This window comes from Pelophylax lessonae (assembly GCF_965119305.1).
Source record: "Pelophylax lessonae genome assembly, chromosome: 7".
Lineage (NCBI taxonomy): Eukaryota > Metazoa > Chordata > Amphibia > Anura > Ranidae > Pelophylax > Pelophylax lessonae.
In genome coordinates, this window is record NC_138774.1 from 223,798,127 (window position 1) to 223,817,024 (window position 18,898).

Here is an 18,898-nt window from a genome sequence, read left to right on the forward strand (position 1 = left end):
AAGAGTACCTGTCACTGCATATTGCTGTCACAAGGGATGTTTACATTGCTTGAGACAGCAATAAAAGTGATCCGATTTTTTTTTTTTTTAAACTGGTGTCAAAATTTAAAAAAAAAAAAAAAAAAAAAAATTAAATAAATAGGAAAAAAACTAAATAAATAAATAAACTATATGGAATTCGGCCCGCAAATGAAATTGCTGTTCAAACCACACATGTGAGGTATTGCCGCAATCGCCAGACCGTGATCAATAATTTAGGAAAAAGAGCTACACTCTAACTCTAAACTGGTAACCGTTAAAAAAATTTTAAAGCGTCGCCTATGGAGATTTTCATTGACCGTAGTTTGTTGCCATTCCATGGGTGTGCGCAATTTTAAACCATAGCATGTTGGGTATTTATTTACTCAGCGTGACATCATCTTTCACAATATGCAAAAAATTTGCTAACTTTACGGTTTAGTTTTTTTTAATGTAGTGAAATGTGATTTTTTTCATAATTTTTCCAAAAAAGTGGCGTTTGAAAGACCGCTGTGCAAATACCGCGTGACAAAAAATATTGCAATGACCGCCATTTTATTCTCCAGAGTCTTTGCTAAAAAAAATATATATAAGGTTTGGGGGTTCTAAGTAGTTTTCTAGCAAACAATACTGATTTTAACTTGTAAACAAAAAGTGTGAAAAATAGGCCTGGGGCTTAAATGGTTAAACACTCCAGAACAATATAGGCTTATATTCCATTTAAAGAGGAACTCAGAATGCACACTGCAATATACGATCATTTTTTAATAAAAGGGCAGATAAGTAAAACCCTAATTTAAGCCTGATGGTGCACGCGAGCGTAACTGGAAAATCCACCTTGCCCCTGTTTTTAATAAATAAATTTGCGTCATGATGCAAGAGAATATATTTAGGATAGATATGAACCACAGAGATAAGAGAGTCTTTCAGCGCCATTTATTATATAGACTTGATGAGTAAGAGGAGCAAGCATATCCAGTGGTGAGCGGCTACCTATATTTTTATAGACCATCTTGTCTAGACAGGCACAATTCAAGACTCCATAGAAGAGAGTAATTGTCTTCTCTTTTCTCATTATCGATCTTCTCTTTTGGCTTAAATTTTTAATTATTGTGTACACTCAATCATCAGTACACTATTGCCCAAACAATAAACCTACTCTCTTTTTGTACATGAAAACAGTCCAGACAATGTTTTATAGGTATTAATAAAAGTTATATTTGAAATACATATGGTTTATGGTGCATAGGGGAACGCACCCTTCGTTAACATATATTTAAACGTTTCATATTAAAAAAAATATATTTCATTTCTAAGGGCTCTTTCACACGGGCGTTCCGTATGTCCGTTTTTCATCCCATCCGTTTGCGGATGAAAAACTGACATAATGTATCTCTATGTAAATACGCATGTCATCGGATGATCATCCGCTGACATCCGTTTTTTGTCAGTTCAGTTCAGTTTTTTTGAACGGAGGAGAACCCTATTTTTTCTTCCTTTCAAAAAACGGAACGGAAGCAAAAACGGATGTCAGTGGTGTCATCCGCTGACATCCGTATTCAGTGGTGTATTTAGGTTTGGTGCTGCCCTAGGCCTGACTAAACTTGTGCAGCCCCTAATTTAAATATGACCCACCTCTTCCTGTAAAGGCCACACCCCTTCCTGTTTATGACCCGCCCTGTCATCTGTAAACCACAGACCACAACCAGTCTATCAGTGCCCATCAGTCCAGCCTCATCAGTTCCCATAAGTTCAGCCTCATCAGTGCAGCATATCAGTGCGGCCTCATCAGTGGCCATCAGTACAGCCCAATCAGTGGCCACCAGTGCATCATATCAGTGCCCATCAGTGCAGCTCATCAGTGCCGCTTCATCAATGGCCATCAGTGCAGCCTCATCAGTGGCCATCAGTGAAGTCTATTAGTGCCCATCAGTACCAGCAGGTAGCAGTGTGACCGCTTTATGGGGGTGCCAGACTGATTTGCCCCATAGGACTGGCACTATACTAAAAGTGTAGCACAAGCCGGTGGGGACCCTTTTTGTGCGAGAGCCAGGAGGAGGCTGTTTTTTTTCATGTGGGGTGCAGCTTTTTTGCTGCCTCCCTGCAAAGTGCTGCCCTAGGCCTGGGCCTTGTTGGCCTAGGCCAAGATACAGCACTGTCCGTATTTACATAGACATGCATTATGTCAGTTTTTCATCCGCAAACGGATGGGATGAAAAACGGACATACGGACCGGATGACACAAGTGTCATCCGTGTCCGTTACATAAAAAAAAAAAGGACCTGATCGGGCAAAAAAAAAGGAACGCCCGTGTGAAAGAGCCCTAAGATAGCTTTTCAATGCTTTGTACCATTGCTGACAGCTGAAGTGTAAACAAAAAAGCTGCACTAGATATCGGTAATTGGTATTGATGAGTACTAAAAAAAAATAAAAAATAAAAGACCCTAATATATCTTATTGGTAATCTTTTTATTTCTTTACATTTCTTTAAATTTGATTGGAGGAAAGAGTAATAGGACTTATTTTGTTGCCATCTTGTTTTATAACCTAATGTTCAGGAGTTGTAAATCATTAAAATAAAAAAAGTTCTTCAGAATCGTGAGAGAATCGGGATCTTTAATCCAAGCAAAATAAATGCGATTCTCATTTTATCCAGAATCTCGTAACTCTACTTTATAGGAGGAACTTCTGGAACAAGGACCTATCCAACTAAAGCTGCAGAATTAAAAATATTGAAAATTAATTTTCAGATGACATTACCATGTCCCGGGTTATATGAGATTTTGGGATTGGGTTTACACCTACTTTAGGAAAAATTGGATTTTTGACTTACCGTAAAATCCATTTCTCTGATGTTCATTGACAGACAACGCTCCTTATCTTCTTGACCATTGGGTTATACTGTCCCCTACAGGAATCAGACACTAGGCAGGAAAAAGCTTGACTACCCCTATGGGGCAGTCCCAGGGGCTATAAACTCACTCTAAGCTACAGGCACTCAGTTTTTGTTACAAGCAGTGTCAGAAGAAAGCCAACTCCACAAAGGGGTGGGTGGTGTGTCCGTCAATGAACATCAGAGAAATGGATTCTATTGTAAGTCAAAAAACCCATTTTCTCTTTCGTTCATTGACGGACACAGCTCCTTATCTTCTTGACCATTGAGACGTCCAAAAGCAATGTCAAACATGAGGGGTGGGAACAGCAAGAAAAAATTCCCAAGGCTAAACCGTAGCCAAATATAAACTGGAGCTCACCTGAAAAAAAACAATACACCCTCAAGGAGGACCAGGTCCTCTAAACAGCAGTCTACAACACCATGCGGCCAAAAGAAGCATTCGCAAATGCCAACACATCCACATTATAAAACTTTGTGAAAGTGTGCATAGATGACCAGGCATTACTGAGGCTTGATGACGGAAGAAGGCCCAGGAGGCACTAAGAGCCCGAGCAGAGTGCGCTTTAACAGGGTAAGGAGGAACCTGACTCTTAATTGAATAGGCCTCAATCCCTGTCTGATCCACCTGGAAATCCTCACAGTAGAAGCAGCCAACTCTTTTTGAGGTCCATCCGTGTGTAAAAAAAGTGAGTCTGACTTCCGAAAAAGACTGCGCAGCTGCTAGGTACACCCTGATTGCCTGAACCACATGCAGAGAATGCAAGGCAGTTTCCAATTGTCAAACTCCCTGGATTTGGTAGTACCAAGGAATGTGTGCCTAATGGACGATGAAAGAAAACTGCTAAGGCCGACACCTGGCCCTAGATGGTACCCAAGGCCAGGCGCTGCTCAAATCCCCCCCCCACCCCCCCCCCCCCCGTTGGAGGAAAGCCAAATATCCGAGCCACCGAAAAGGAGCAAGGGTGACCCCCAATAGACTCACACCATGCAATGTACGTCTTCCAAGTACGATAGTAGATCTTCCGATAGGTAGATTTTCTAGCCTTTAACAGCGTAGCAATCACCGATTCAGATAAATATCTCTATCCTTCAGCACCTGGCTTTCAACAGCCAAGCCGGGAAAGCCAGCGACTGTAAAGCAGGATGGAAGATTGGCCCTTGGGAAAGCAGATCTTCCCTGAGAGAAAGTCTCCAAGGAACATCGGCGACCAGCTGTATCAGATCGGCGTACCAAGACTGGCGAGGCCAGTCTGGAGCCACTAGGAGGACCGGAATCCCTTCTGCCTCAATCCTGTGCAGGAGACTTGGCTGAAGTTTGAGAGGGGGGGGGGGGGGAGGCGTAAATCAGGACGATACTGGCTCCAAAGAGCCAATAAGGCATCTTTGGCGTTGGCTAGAGGATCCCGAGACCATGCCACAAACCTCTGTACCTTCCTGTTGAGAAGAGCGGCCAACAGGTCCACTCGGGAGTACCCGTCTGCCAGAGATACAACTGATGAAACACCTCCGGATGAAGCGACCCCTGGTCCAACGCCTGTCGACTGAGATAATCCATTGCCTATTTTACACCCCTGTGCAAAGCAGAGAGGGCTGGAACGAATCATTCTGCCAATGTTAGAATACTGGCTACCACCAGGGCACTTCTTGTGCCCCCTTGGTGATTGACATAGGCCATGGCCGTGGTATTGTCAGATTGAATGCGTACCGGACACCCCGGAAGACGATTGTCCAATGATCCAGACAAAGTCTGATCGCTCAGAGTTCCAGTACATTGATCGGCAGTCTGGACTCTGGAAAAATCCAGACTCCCTGAGCACAATCTGTGCCGCAGACACCTCCCCATCCGGAAAAGCTGGCATCTGTGGTGACAACCGTCCAGTACAGGGGGAGAAAGGATTTTCCCTGTGGAAGTGCTGGAGAAGGAAGCCACCAGATCAGGGAACCTCTTTCTTGTACCCCGGCTCAAGAGGATCAGATTGTATAGAGACTGAGTATTCTTGTTCCATTTCACCAGGATCTCTCTTTGCAGAAATCTTGTGTGGAACTGTGCAAATGGAACCCCCTAAAAGGTAGACACCATCAAGCCCAGCACCCGCATGCAAGCCCAGAGAGATGGCCGTCTGCTGGACAACAGAAGTTAGATTGCCTCCTGCAATTTCTGGGTTTTTTTTCCAGAGGAGGCCGAGTCCAGAGTCAGACCCAGGCAGTCCAGTCTTGTGGATGGAAGCAGAGCAGACTTTTGAAGGTTCAGAACCCAACCAAACTCTGTCAGAGTTTGCAGAGTAACCCCAGTACCGCGATCCCCTGCTGATGCAACAATGCTAGTACCGGGGCCAACACCTTCGTGAAGACCCGAGGAGCGGAGGCGAGACCAAAAGGTAACGCCACAAACTGATAATACTCCTCGCCCATAGCAAAGTGGAGGAAGCGCTGGTGACCGGCACATATTGGAATGTGAAGGTAGGTGTCTTTGATGTCAATTGAAGCAAGAAAATCAAAAATGATGTAAAAACGTCACTACCGGATGAATAGACTCCATTCAGAACTTCTGTACCCGCACACAGCAGTTTAGCGCCTTGAGGTCCTGAATTGGATGTACCTTGCCTTCCTTCCTGGGGACTGTAAACAGGTTTGAGTAAAACCCCTGAAAATGTTCCGAAGTTGGAACCAGGACATCCACCCCTTGAAGTAACAAGTCTTGCACAGCTCCAAAAGAGACCTTGTAAGCGATCTGGGGACAAGTGCAGGTTAGAAGAGCAGTACCTTTACGAAGGATAAGACTGAAACTCGATCTTTTAGTTGGACTGAATGACTTTGTGGACCCACTTGTCCTTTACCAGGGAGATCCATGGATCCAGAAATCAGCAAAGACCGGGTGAGGGTGCCCCTTCATGCAGAGGAAGCCTTGTCCGCAGGTCTGGAAGAGCCTGCTCATGACTTAACAGACCACGTCTTCCTGGAACCTCCGAAGGAGGCTCTGAAGGGCTTAGATCTCTTGTCTTGAGACTCGGAGACGAAAAGGCCTCTTATAATCCAAAAAGAATGGCCCCCTGCCTATGGCGGGGTTCCTTGCCCTTAGAAGCCTGCGGAAGAAGAGTACTTTTCCCCCCCTGTGAGGCCCTTAAAGATGTCATCCAAGGAAGCTCCAGACGATCCCCCAGCATTTCAGCCAGATAATATGCTGAAGGACAACTGCAGAGTCAGACAGTCTGGAAATCAAAAGGAGCCGCATCCAAAGAGGCATCACAGAAAAACTGTAGCCTCTGGACTAATTGATCAGCCAGCTCTGCAAAGGCAGGGGGACGATGTATCCCCGCCAGCTCCCAGCGTAAAAGTTTAGCCCACTCTGTCAGGAGTTTGCGACACCAGGGGAATAGTAAATACCAGCCTAAGTGCCGAACCAGGTGCAGTGAACAAATGGCGGGTCAGAGTCTCTGACCTCCTATCAGCCGGATCTTTAAAAGGCCAGGGACTCCTCAACAGGAATAAGGGTGGCCTTATTTAACCCAGAAACCGGCGAGTCCAATACAGGTGGGACCGTCCACTTTTTAAGCAGGGAATCCTCATAAGGATACCACATCGCAAAACGCTTAGGGACCGCAAAAGTGCGTTTTGGACAACCCCACTGTTTAGTGACAATATTATCAAAGTAAGCGGGAAAGGGGAACACCCTTGCCGCCTTGGAGGGCCTGTGGGTGCCAAAAGGGACCGGGCGCCTCTGACGCAGCATCAGCCGCATCCTCCATCTTCAAAGTTTCATGCACTGACACAATCAGCGCATCAAACAGCCCCTTTTCACAAAAGGCTAGAGGAGCAGAGGAATCATACTCACTATCTAAGCATGCAGGGTGCATGGACGCAGACCCAGAAGGGTACCTCGCATCCAAGGCGGCCTGAATCAGATTCAGGATCTGATGAGACAGATGAAGCAAGTGAAGGCGGGAGGATGCTTTTTGCTAGCTAGTTCTCCCAGGACCGAATCCACCTTGGACACTAAGGACTCCAGGACCGCCGTCAGTGCAGTCAGGGATTATTGGGACCCGGAGGGCCGGCAGCTTCAGAGAGGGGATTAGGTGGGGAAATGTGCTCCAGGGACTTCATTAGAGAAGAGGGGGACCCACAAAAAAAAAAAAAAGTGTATATAACACTTGCTAAGGACACCCGCACCGTGCTGGCAGCACCACAGGGTCCAGCACAGAGCACTACCACTGCTATAGAGAGAGAGGGAGAGAAAACCCCACAAAAAGACTCATCACCACCGATCAGACACTTATAGCACTAGGCAAACTGCACGCCATGCAGCGATCAGGAAGGGAAAGACTAGGGGATGAGGAGGGGCTCCCACTGCCAAAACCACTGTCACATAGCTTCAAAAACATGCCTGCCGCTATTTTCAATGAGAAAAACCACAAGAAAATTGCTGCTGAGGCTACACAAACATGGCTGCCAATCTACAGCACAAAAGGCTTCATGAAAATGGTGGCTCCTGGAGGATGGGGGGGGGGGGGCTAGCCCCTGTCCAGTGGGGCAATGTAGCGGCCGACCTATCGCGGAGCTGAGGCCTATGCACGCTCGCTGGCCAGACTGGGGGGATCCTCTGGATCTAGATTATCCAGTCTATCGCCTAGTCTGGCAGTTGATGGTAGATTGTCACAGGAACAAAATAACAAAGATAGAAAATAAATTCCATTTAAAAGGAAAAAATTGCCAGGACCAGAGATCCCAGCAAGGAACTAGGTCCTTACTCCTGACTAGGCAGGAAAAAACTGAGTGCCTATATCTGAGAGTAGGAGTGTACCCCCTAGGACTGCTCCATAGGCGTAGTCAAGCTTTTTCCTGCCTAGTGTCCTACTCCTATTGGCTTATATTTAGTGATCCTTTAAAGACCTGCCAAATACAGACACTGACACTTTTCCTGCTGGAAATGCTGTCTGCTTGCCTGTCTGTCATACTAATCCCTCTGCAAAACTTTCTGTGATGTGTGTTCATTTTGAGGGCAAGTAACTCAGTACTGTAGGTCAGGGTTCATACACATTTTTACCAATAAAATTCCATGACTTTTGCATGACTTCAAGTAAGTAAGCTGGGAGCCAGTGTCACTTCAGGTGCACGGGCGAAAAGCCAGCGATCGGATTGGAAGCTGTCGAGCACGCAGCTGCAGACTAGTGCTTTGCACCTTTAGCGTGGCGCTGCCTCTCCCATGTTCAAAATGTCAAACGTTTTATGACACAGTGTACATTTAGCACGTCCCGGGTCCTGATCTTTATCCAGCCACCTCTCATACTTTTCATCATGAAGCTATACATTTTTAAAGCTGCATTTCCCTGGCATTGCTACACACTAACGTTAGCTGAAACTGCGTTACCCCCATAACGTTAACTATTGTAATTTGACCAATATACTGAAGAAAGAAGATTAATGGGTGCTCCTGTTTGGGGATAAAGCTTCAGTTCAGGCAGTTATTAAGGTGCAGCCAGACTGGTGGATGGCACAGATTGCACAAATATGTGGCGCTTACTCTTTGTAGGCCGAAGACACAGTCCCACTAACAGGCAGAAAAGACAGAAAGGCGCCACTGTGGAGCAGATGCTTAATAATTTTATTGACACATTTTACATGGTGTAAGCGTCTATCTTCATAGGAGGTAGGCTTCCTTCCGGGTCCGCGGTTTTTCCCGGAGACTGGCCAGCAGCAGCCGAGAGATGACACTAGAGAACCAATCAGGGACTCACTTCTGATCGAGGCAGCGGTGAAGCGCATAGTCACTGGAGGGCCACATGAACATGATGATGCGGGGGGGAGGGGGGCGGTAACCAATTTCGGAGCATACGTGCTCCAAAACTGGTTACGGTTACTGCACCCCCGCGTCATTACGTTCATGCGGCCCTCCAGTGACTATATGCTTCACCTCTGCCTCGAACAGAAGTGAGTCCCTGATTGGTTCTCTAGTGTCATCTCTCGGCTGCTGCTGGCCAGTCTCCGGGAAAAACCGCGGACCCGGAAGGACGCCTACCTCCTGTGAAGATAGACGCTTACACCATGTAAAATGTGTCAATAAAATTATTAAGCATCTGCTCCACAGTGGCGCCTTTCTCAATTCCATGACTTTTCCAAAACTTTGTGGGGTTCAGTCATTTTCCAAAATCCAATGACTTTTCCAGGAATTTAATGACCGTATGAACCCTGGTAGTAAAAAGATCAGCAGGTGAGCAAAAAAATTGTTTTTAGAAAGTCAGCAATAGCAGTTAAAGGGAAAGTTCACCATTTATAACATGTTACACCCTGAATATGGATGTAACAGGTTATGAGCGCACCGGCCCCGTGCAATTCCCCCGATCCCAGCTGTGACAGCAGCCCGGGGACAGCGGCCATGCAGGGCTCCAGCTGCATCACTTATTCACAGTATTCTGTGAATGGGAAACTACAATTAACGACAGCCTTTGTGGCTGTAGGGCTGTAGTTCTCAAACTACCACGGTGCTGCTGAGCGCTGTGGTAGTTCATTAAAAGTTCCTATCAGTGTGTAACTGAATGCACATACAAGGTACGAGCACACAGCTTACCCAGAGTGTTTGCAAGAGCCCTGCATAGCACCCACGATCTGCTGATCTTTGCAGGCTCCAAAAAACAAATACAAAAAAAAAAAACACACACAACAAATGCACATTTTTTTACCTGCAAAAAGATGTGCATCTATTTTTTTTTTGAAAAGGTGAACTTATCCTTTAACACATTTCTCTCAGGACAGGTTTTCTTTTTAGAAGAAGGCGGTACAGGAGAGAGAGAGGAGAGCGAGACTCCCTACTCACAGAATTTCACAGAATACTGCCAATCATTTTAGAAGTGTTCAGTTTTAACATGGAACACAGCCTGCAAAGGGAAATGACATGTTGAATGTCCAGCATCTTGTCTCTGCAGGTGTGGGTAAAATACATATTTTAACACACAGCATTTAGTTTGTGTTTACAAGTTAGTCCAATTAAAAACAGGAAACTGCTTCAAAAGAAAATAATTTGAAAGCTCTAGTAATAAAGGGTCAACACCTGGCATATGTATTTGCTTAATCGCATAACTACTTCTAATGTCAACTATATGAAATGGGTGTCGAACACTCACACTCACACTAAATGCCATGGTTTGTCTGATTTGGTTGTTCCAAAACTGCTGTAGGTCAGGCCATGTGCAAACAAGGATATGCTTGATGTTCTGACCTCCACAGCATGGGCAGTTTTAGCTTTACACTTAGGCCTCAGTCTCCTATACAAAAATACACCTTAGATTGCAAGCTCTAATGAGCAGGGCCCTCTGATACCTCCTGTATTGAATTGTACTGCCTGCCCTCATGTTGTAAAGTCCTGCACAATCTGCTGGATATAATATATAGATCTTCTGTATAATATTAATAATATACTTACATTACTGGATAAGTGTTCTTGTGTGAGTGCAGCCAGCACGGCACTGGTTTACCAAAGGCATTCCGGAGGGTGATCTGGGAGCCAAATGCCACCTCAAGTGGTTGCCCCTGGGTAATCCGTGACAGACCTCCCTGGAAACCAGAAATTAGCAGGATTAACAATCCAGGAATAATGCCTATAAATGTACTGAATGTCATCAAAAGGCTTCATCCTACAGCCACCCCTGGTGTCAGAATAGCTTCACATTAGAACCTCCAATAAAAATGTGCCTTCACACTAGATAATAGGGGGTGTACCTATAAAAAAAAAATCTACATAGCAATTCACCCAGTGAATGTGCATGTACATGTGTTCTGTGCAAATGTGTACTGGTTGAATGTTTTTAATTCATTTGAAACAGAAAAATACAGCAAATGGCCACTAGATGGGGCTAAGTATCATAGGAAATTCCAGTTGTCAAAGGGACAGGAAAAATAGTAATAATAACCTGACAAAAGTTATAACCCCCAACCCATTTTGCTTAAAATGGTTTGGCTTTGGTCTGTGTTCAAACTCGGGAGATATCCCAATGCTTCCAGTCAGCAAGTAAGGGTAAAATCAGTCCAATGGGCTCACAGGCTAGAACCTATTTCAGTTTTTTTTGTTTGCAGTCTATCCTAAGCTACAAAGAAAAACTTTTGTTTGAATCGAACTTTAAACATCTGCTATTACCTCTTGAACCTTTAACTATTAGCAGGCCACCATTGAGGGACCACAAGAAATAGTCAGCCATTACTTTGGTACCTCAGGTGTTCATTTTCTTTATCCTAGTAGGATGCTCCTTATAAAAGCTCTTGTGTATTGGATGAAATGGACTACCAAGTGTTTACATGCTTTATGTCCATAGCTGCCTTTCTCAACCTTTTTAAAATGGAGGAACCCTTGAAGTAATTTTCAGGTCTCAGGGAATCTCTGCCAATAATTAATAGATCTTCAACTTACAGTACAATTGTGTGGTGGTCAGTGGAAGACTCCTTACATTGGTGGTCAATAGGAAGATTTATCCTTACCTTACTGGTCTCTTTGGGAAGAATGATCCCATTACAGATAACTAAAAACAACTCTGATGGCAGTGGCAACATATCTGAGAAGCAGAACCCTGGTTGAGAAAGGATAGTCTTACCTCGAGACTAGCTTGGAATGCACTGCTCATTATGTGATCATGGGGTCCGGAGTGAGTCAGTATGGATAGGTGTATATAGAAGCTTCCCAGGTAAATAGCTGCAGGTACAAGTAGAAGAGCCAGGCAGCGAGCTCCCAAGTGAAACACCACTGACATCTACAATAGAGCGAGAGAGCAGAGATGAAGGAATTGCTGGTCACACAGTCACTGCGCTATAAGACAAGTACATACATTGGAGAGTTTGCGGTCACCAATCAGCTGCCAGCTGTGGACTCCAGCTATCCCGAGAATTAGAAGATAAGTGAACAGACCCATGTACTTCACCCTGAGAGCAGGAGATGAATGTTAGAGGAGGATCATATAAGGGAAAGGTATTAGAAAGGTAAACTCAAAATACAACCTACCCCACAGCAAAGGAGCAGGAAACGCCAGTCAACACCAGCCAGAACCACCAAGACATGGAAAATGGACTAGAAAGTAGGAAAAACACCAGCATCATTTATCTATGCATCCTATGACTTAAGCGATTTAAAGTATATCTGAATCCAGTCACTAAAACCTCAAAGCTTTAAAATGTTTATGTAATTCCTAAAGTTGGATCACTCCGAAAAGTGATCCATACTCAGATCTCTTTTCAGAGGCATTTCCAGACAGTGAGAAGGCAAAAGATTGCCTCCACACTGCCTGTTTTAACCCCTAAATGCTGCTCTCCCACACCGCAACTACATGCATTACGTGTTTTGTGGGGCAGTTGCAGCGCAGCCCTATTTATCTAAATGAGTCACGGGGGGTAGTAATTACTCACACAGCATGTGTACACTCCAGCCACTGCCATTGCAGCAGAAGGGGGAACAGTTGGGGGGAGGGGGGGGTAACAGTAAAAAGTCAGCTCAACCTCAAACCCTCAACCGCTATAGTGTAAATAAGCCCTTAGTGTATTTAAATCTGCAGCATTCATTGACATAATTCCTAGGGATTCTAGTATGAAGCTCTTAGTTTGAGGCACGTTCTGTTATTGGGGGACAACCGTCTTAAAGTTGTGCTCCTCAGTTGTCACCCTGTCACATGTGCTCCTGATAGAGATTACAAGCCAACACTCAGGGCCGCAGGCATAGCTCACCATTATTGCTAAAATGAATCCAGAGCAGAACAATGATGTGTAGCCAGCACTGGAGTGAATGCACATCGCTATTTCATGTAAACCGCAAATGGCTGAGAGATCAGCAGCACTTTGATGCAACAAAGGATGAAAAAAAGGTGAAAACAAGCATTTTTTGGAAAAAAAAAGTGGCAAATGTGTATGATATACAGTGCCAGAGCATATTTCTAAAACGGGGATGTGACATTCACTGCAAGTTTATCAATCACTAAATGTTTGGTGAATGCCACATTTACTCCTATATATGGAGGAGTTTCAGGAGGCGGAGTCAGTACAGGAATCACTGGTTTCATGCAGCAAGGTACCATAGGATATGTAGTCTTTAGAATTAGAAAGTTAACAGCAGAGCAAAAGTTGCAAAGCATGCAGGGAGTGCCGGAAGTTGTGAAAAGAGACGGCCAGGAGACAGGCAATACTTACAGCATGAAAGGAGAATTGTGGGATTAAAAAAAAAAAAACAAAAAAAATAAAAAACACCCCATTTATACTTACCTCACTGGCTGCAGCTGCCACCGCTGTCTCTATGTCCCAAGAACTGAACAATCATATGACCGCTGATCGCTCAGTTATCAGTCAGCTCTGAGCAGAGAGCAGTGACCATCAGTCCCCAGTCTCTGCTCTGTCCCTCCAGCACATACTGGGGCAGCGGGCTGTGGAGGGGGTGGGAGGAGCGGGCTTGGGCTCTCAGCGGCACGCTGAGAGGCTGAGCCAGCTGTCCATCATCCATCTGGATGGATTCTGATATTATTGTCAGGATTCTTCCAGAGCCTGGAGCAGCTCTATGGCGTTATCTGACAATGGGTTTTAGCCCTCTGTTGGCTGATTAGGGGGTCACAAGAGTGCAAAAGTAGGTGCACCCCTGTGAACCAGAAGTGAAGTACTTCTCTTTTAAGTAAGCTTTTATTTGATTGTCAAAAATAAGGCCAGTTGCACACGGGCCTAATAATTTACTGATGTTTACTCAATAAGTCCATGAGTAAAAGAAATTGCATGTAAAGACCTGAGTAATGTTGAGAATAAACAAGTAAAGGTGTGTAAGCGTACAGTAATAGAGGAGGAAAATTCTTCTTCATTGCCAGTGTTGTCATATGCTCACATAAAGATGTTTATAGACGAGTAAACACACGCATGCATATAAATTACTGCACTCAAATGTTACTTTTTATTTTCTTGTTTTACTGCTCAATGCTGTATTACTGATCTTTACTCATTTGTGTGCATTGTTCCATAGACATCTCATTTCAAATCAGTAAGAAATGCTGTGTTTTTACTCCCATGTGCCAAAAGCCTAACTATTGTCTGTGTTGTGAGAACATTGTTGATGTTACAAAATGAGATGGTTTGTCTTAACCCTCTAACTGGCACTTTCGCTGGACAACTTGGTCAGTTAAAGCATAACTCCACTTTCACGGGTAAAAAATAGCATATAATAAAACATATTATTATTAAAGCATATACAATTGTTACACAATCATACTGTTTGTGTAAAATGCAATGCAATATGGCTACCTGGAGGTGGTGTGTACACATATGGTACATCCCCCCCCCCCCCCCCCCCACAGAAATGTAATTTCCTGCTTGTGTAAATGGCTGATTTTCCCAGAAGTCTGCACTAAGATTTTGGGTATCCCCTGCAACAAAAATGTAATTTATGGTGGGATACTCCCAAAATGAAATCACATCTAAAAAGAGATTGCATCTGTAAATTCAATCCCATTCACATACAAATATCTATTTCTTCAGATTAACAAAAGGTAGGAATTTCCAACAAAAGATCACCCAGAGGGGAATGTTTTTTTTCAGTGCTTGACAGATGAAAATTAACTTGAAAAGCCAAACAAACAGAAAAATGAATGCACCCATGACAACTATAAATTTATATGCTTCAATATTTAAAAAAAATATTTTTCGGTTTAATACCACTTTAATTTCTTCATAATGCCTATAGAAACAGAGATGAAGGAGGACTTGTTTTAAAGTTTTTACTGCTCCAATTATATAAATACTTTATAGTGTGCATGATCTGGGAACAGGTTCACTTTAAGGTAGGTCAAAGTTACTATGTTTCGGTTATCTTTCTTAGCTCACCTGATCTGCTGGTAACCCTGAAACTTGAGGTATGACAGGAAGGTCAGAAGGATGAAGAAGATGAGGACAGGTTCCAGCAGGATCAGCCGAGACTGGGTGATTAGAGCATTTTCTAGAACACAGTATGAGGAAAAATTGATGAATTTCTGCACATTAACCTGCCAGGTCAAAGCGCTTTTCCATACAGAAATCAGGCTGCTCTGTTCACATCAAATAAACTGGGAGATCATAAAAATAAAAGTAAAGCTCACCAAACAAAACCAAAAGAGCAGCTATCAGTCCCGATAGTGTAGAGAATCCAAGCTCCAGTACTATCTGATAGGCCAATGGAACACACAGTCCTCCGGACACAGCTGGCAATAGACGAAGGGCCCAAACAGGAACGTTACTTGTATATTCTACAAGAAAAACAGTAAGAACACATCACTGCAGTATACAGATACTACAGAACAGAAATTGTTAAGTTTATAAAGAAATGATGGTTTTGTTTTATCATCATTTTCTCTTCTATAGATTTTAACAACGTATAGAATATTTTTATTTTACAAACAAGAATTTAAGAGAGGGGCTGTAATGACACAGGACTTGCAGTGTATTATGGGTTTTCTAAGCAGAAAGCATAGCAGAAGCGGCTTTCTTTTAGTAAAAGTAGAAAAGCAGACAGACTTTCATTTCATGGTACTGGTCACCAGAACAGGAAGGGAGTTCTCAGCAGTGGCACGCACAGCCGTCAAAGTCACAGGTGCTGTTAGAACTAATAGCCGATTTCCTATAATTGTTCCAAAGTGCGGTCCTAAATTGGTAGTGGCACCCAGACACAGCAGCATTTATTGCTATAACTGCTGCCTATAAGTTGTACTGTAGCTGTGGTCCAAGACGTATAACTCCTGGACTTCGAAATCTCATGCTCCTCTCCCACGGCAAAGTGGAGGAAGTGCTGGTGACAGACACATATTGGAATGTGTAAGTAAGCGTCCTTGATGTCGATAGAGGCAAGGAAGTCCCCCCAAATGCAGGGATGCCTCCACCATGCGAATGGACTCGGTTCTGCGTTACGAGGTTCGTAACAGGTCTTGCACTGCCAAAGACAGCCTGTAATCGGTCCGGTGACAGATATACGTTGGAAGGAAAGAACCTTTCCGGAGGGTAAGAACAAAACACGATCTTGTAGCTGGATCATATCACTTTGTGGACCCACTTGTCTTGCACCAGGGAAATTCACGGGTCCGGGAACCAGCGAAGACGTCCTCCCACCCCAGGCACGGGTGAGGGCGCACCTTCAGCTGAAGGAGTCTTGTCCCTGGGTCTGGAGAATCCTGCTCTCAACTTGCCAGACCAAGGTTGCTTTCAAAAAACCTTATCGCGAGCCGAGAAGGACGGGCCACGTCTAAGAAGAGGTTCCTTACCCTTACTAGCCTGCGGAATGAAAGAACATCCCCCTCCACCCCTCGTGAGACTCCAGGGTGGTCATTCAGGGTAGCTCCAAACAAGCGATCTCCTTAAAAAGGAAGATCAGTTAAGGCTTTTTTTTTTTTTTTCTAAAGTCTGGTCCGCAGACCAATATTTGATCCACAAAACATGTCTAAGGACCACTGCCAAAACAGACAGTCTAGAAATCAGGGGAGCTGAATCCAAAGAGGCATCACAGATAAACTGCAGCTCCTGGACCAACTACCATTGTTAGACTATTGTGCCTTGAATCCTACCTGCCCCAATTCTGTTCCACATAAAGTTACCATCAAAACCGCCAAGATATCCTGTTAAAAAGGAAATAAAATGGTTTAGAAGGTGGAAAAAGTGAAAATTTAGACATACAGGGCAATTACATTCAAGTCACATGCATGCACACTAGTTCCATAAAAACATACTGAATAATTTCAACTTACACGGACTAAGATTTCATGGCAGGAATAAAATCTAACTTATTAAGACGTTAGTCTCATGTATATGGGATGTAAAAAACTGTTGGGTTTCAGTATACACCCAGGCAGAAGGGGGTCACAAACGAGGACAGACTCTCACTTGGGTACATAGCACTCTAGGCCATGAGCTCTGCAAGGACTGGAGGCAAAATTCAAATTTTCTCTAAAGCGACTCGGTCACCAAAAAAAAAAAAAGCACCTCAATCATGATGTCCCCAGTGTGAGGGGCAATCATGGAGGAATATGTTTAAATGGTTTTGTGTCATATATAGTTATGTTGTATTTGTAAAGATGTCTTGTCATGGATTGCGGCAACTTTTTGGATTCGCTTGCTTTTTTCTGTAAAGAAATGTATTATGGAGAAAAAAAAAAAAGAAAAAAAAAAAGCATCTTAAATACTTAACCAATCCTGCACCAGTAAAAAGGAATCTACACTTTCTTACATACTTATGGCCATCACTTGTACGTTCCCCCCTGTTTTCTGTGGATTCAGCTGCTGTCCTCTATGTATCTAGTATGTCCCTTCAAAGCTTCCGGGGTACACTAGTGATATAGAACCCAACAGGTGGAACTGCAGTGTGCAATGGAGGATGTGGGCATTCGACACACCTGGAAGTGTTAGATGATGAAGTTGGTAGCAGTGTATGCAGTTTTGCAGGAAAGAAAAAATTCCTTTCACTTGCGGCAGTACTGATGAGCATTATTAATGGCCTATAAAAGGCTGGTTTTCCTTTTAATGATTTTTGTTTTATTTTTTTACGACAGAGTCTATTTATCATACCGACAATCATGTGATGTCATCGTTGTTCATGATTCTGCTTACCTCCTAAAGCCAAAAGCATGTGCCCTAAGGGGGGTCCACTGTCATCCAAGAAGAATATACCTTTCATATACATGGATATAAACTGGCCATAATATACTTCATCAAATCTGTAATGTAAAAAGAAACAGAATCACAACATGTACTGTACTGCCAGGATCAGACCTATGCATTTTTGCAGGCTGCATTTGCGCAGGCATGGCAGGCTGCTGTACCTGTGTTTGTGCAAAAAAAAAAAAAAGTGCATGCACCTTTTCAAAAATGCAGCCACAGGGAAATTGCATTGTCTTTTGACCATGTGATTCCCACACACGCAATGTGATTTTATATGCATTGGGGGTAACATTCAAAATGAATGGCAGCCCCGCGCATTTTCACAGAGCAGCGCAATTTCACTGGGGGTGGGGGAATCACTGCGATTCTCATACCTGCAGCCACACGCAGAAGTATGAACCAAGCGTATATGTTTTTCTGAGTTTCACAAAACTAAAACACAAGTTCTCAGGAGGAATAAACAAACCTGACTTAAAAGATTAGAATCTGGATACACTATTTGTATTGAGATCCACAAGCTGATTACTGGGTCATAAAACAGAAAAGGAGATATATGATACATGTAACTAGGAATAACACAGCAGCTTTGGTTTTTCTGAGTCCCCCTGTAACAGCTTCATTACCTGTCAGTCCTCCACTTCCTTTAACAGGATGACAAAGCTATTTGTTTTGCAGTAGAATGGTGCAGCAGAGTTGTCACCCTGTGGATAGGGTAAGCTTAGACTGGCATGTAGTTTTAAATAAACTTTAAGTAAGCAACATTAAAGCCTAATTTCAGCATCTAAAGAAGTTCTTTAGCAAAGCAGTGGTCGTCTTGGAGGTGTGTTTGGGGTCGTTATGTTGGAATACTGCCCTGCGGCCCAGTCTCTGAAGGGAGGGGATCATGCTCTGCTTCAGTATGTCACAGTACATGTTGGCATTCATGGTTCCCTCAATGTATTGTAGCTCCCCAGTGCCAGCAGCACTCATGCAGCTCCAGACCATGAGACTCCCACCACCATGTTTGACTGTAGACAACACTTTGTACTCCTCACCTGGTTGCCGCCACACACGCTTGACACCATCTGAACCAAATAAGTTTATCTTGGTCTCATCAGACCACAGGACATGGTTCCAGTAATCCATGTCCTTAGTCTGCTTGTCTTCAGCAAACTGTTTGTAGGCTTTGTTGGGCATCATCTTTAGAAGAGGCTTCCTTCTGGGATGACAGCCATGCAGACCAATTAGATGCAGTGTGCGGCGTATGATCTGAGCACTGACAGGCTGACCCACCACCGCTTCAACCTCTGCAGCAATGCTGGCTGCACTCAAACGTCTATTTCCCAAAGACAACCTCTGGATATGACGCTGAGCACGTGCACTTTG

General features: G+C 43.9%; 1 protein-coding gene across 1 annotated transcript in view; it reads right to left on the reverse strand.

Moving 5' to 3' along the window:
• Positions 1-18,898, reverse strand: part of PRRC2B (proline rich coiled-coil 2B) — a 327,590-nt gene that overhangs the window by 30,034 nt on the left and 278,658 nt on the right. The window contains exons 33-40 of the mRNA XM_082264226.1: positions 17,483-17,589; positions 16,444-16,494; positions 14,989-15,135; positions 14,738-14,849; positions 11,895-11,960; positions 11,722-11,815; positions 11,491-11,646; positions 10,329-10,459 (exon numbers count right to left, since the gene is read on the reverse strand). Of these exons, the coding sequence (XP_082120352.1) occupies positions 10,329-10,459; positions 11,491-11,646; positions 11,722-11,815; positions 11,895-11,960; positions 14,738-14,849; positions 14,989-15,135; positions 16,444-16,494; positions 17,483-17,589 (864 nt within the window). The remainder of the gene's footprint in view (positions 1-10,328; positions 10,460-11,490; positions 11,647-11,721; positions 11,816-11,894; positions 11,961-14,737; positions 14,850-14,988; positions 15,136-16,443; positions 16,495-17,482; positions 17,590-18,898) is intronic.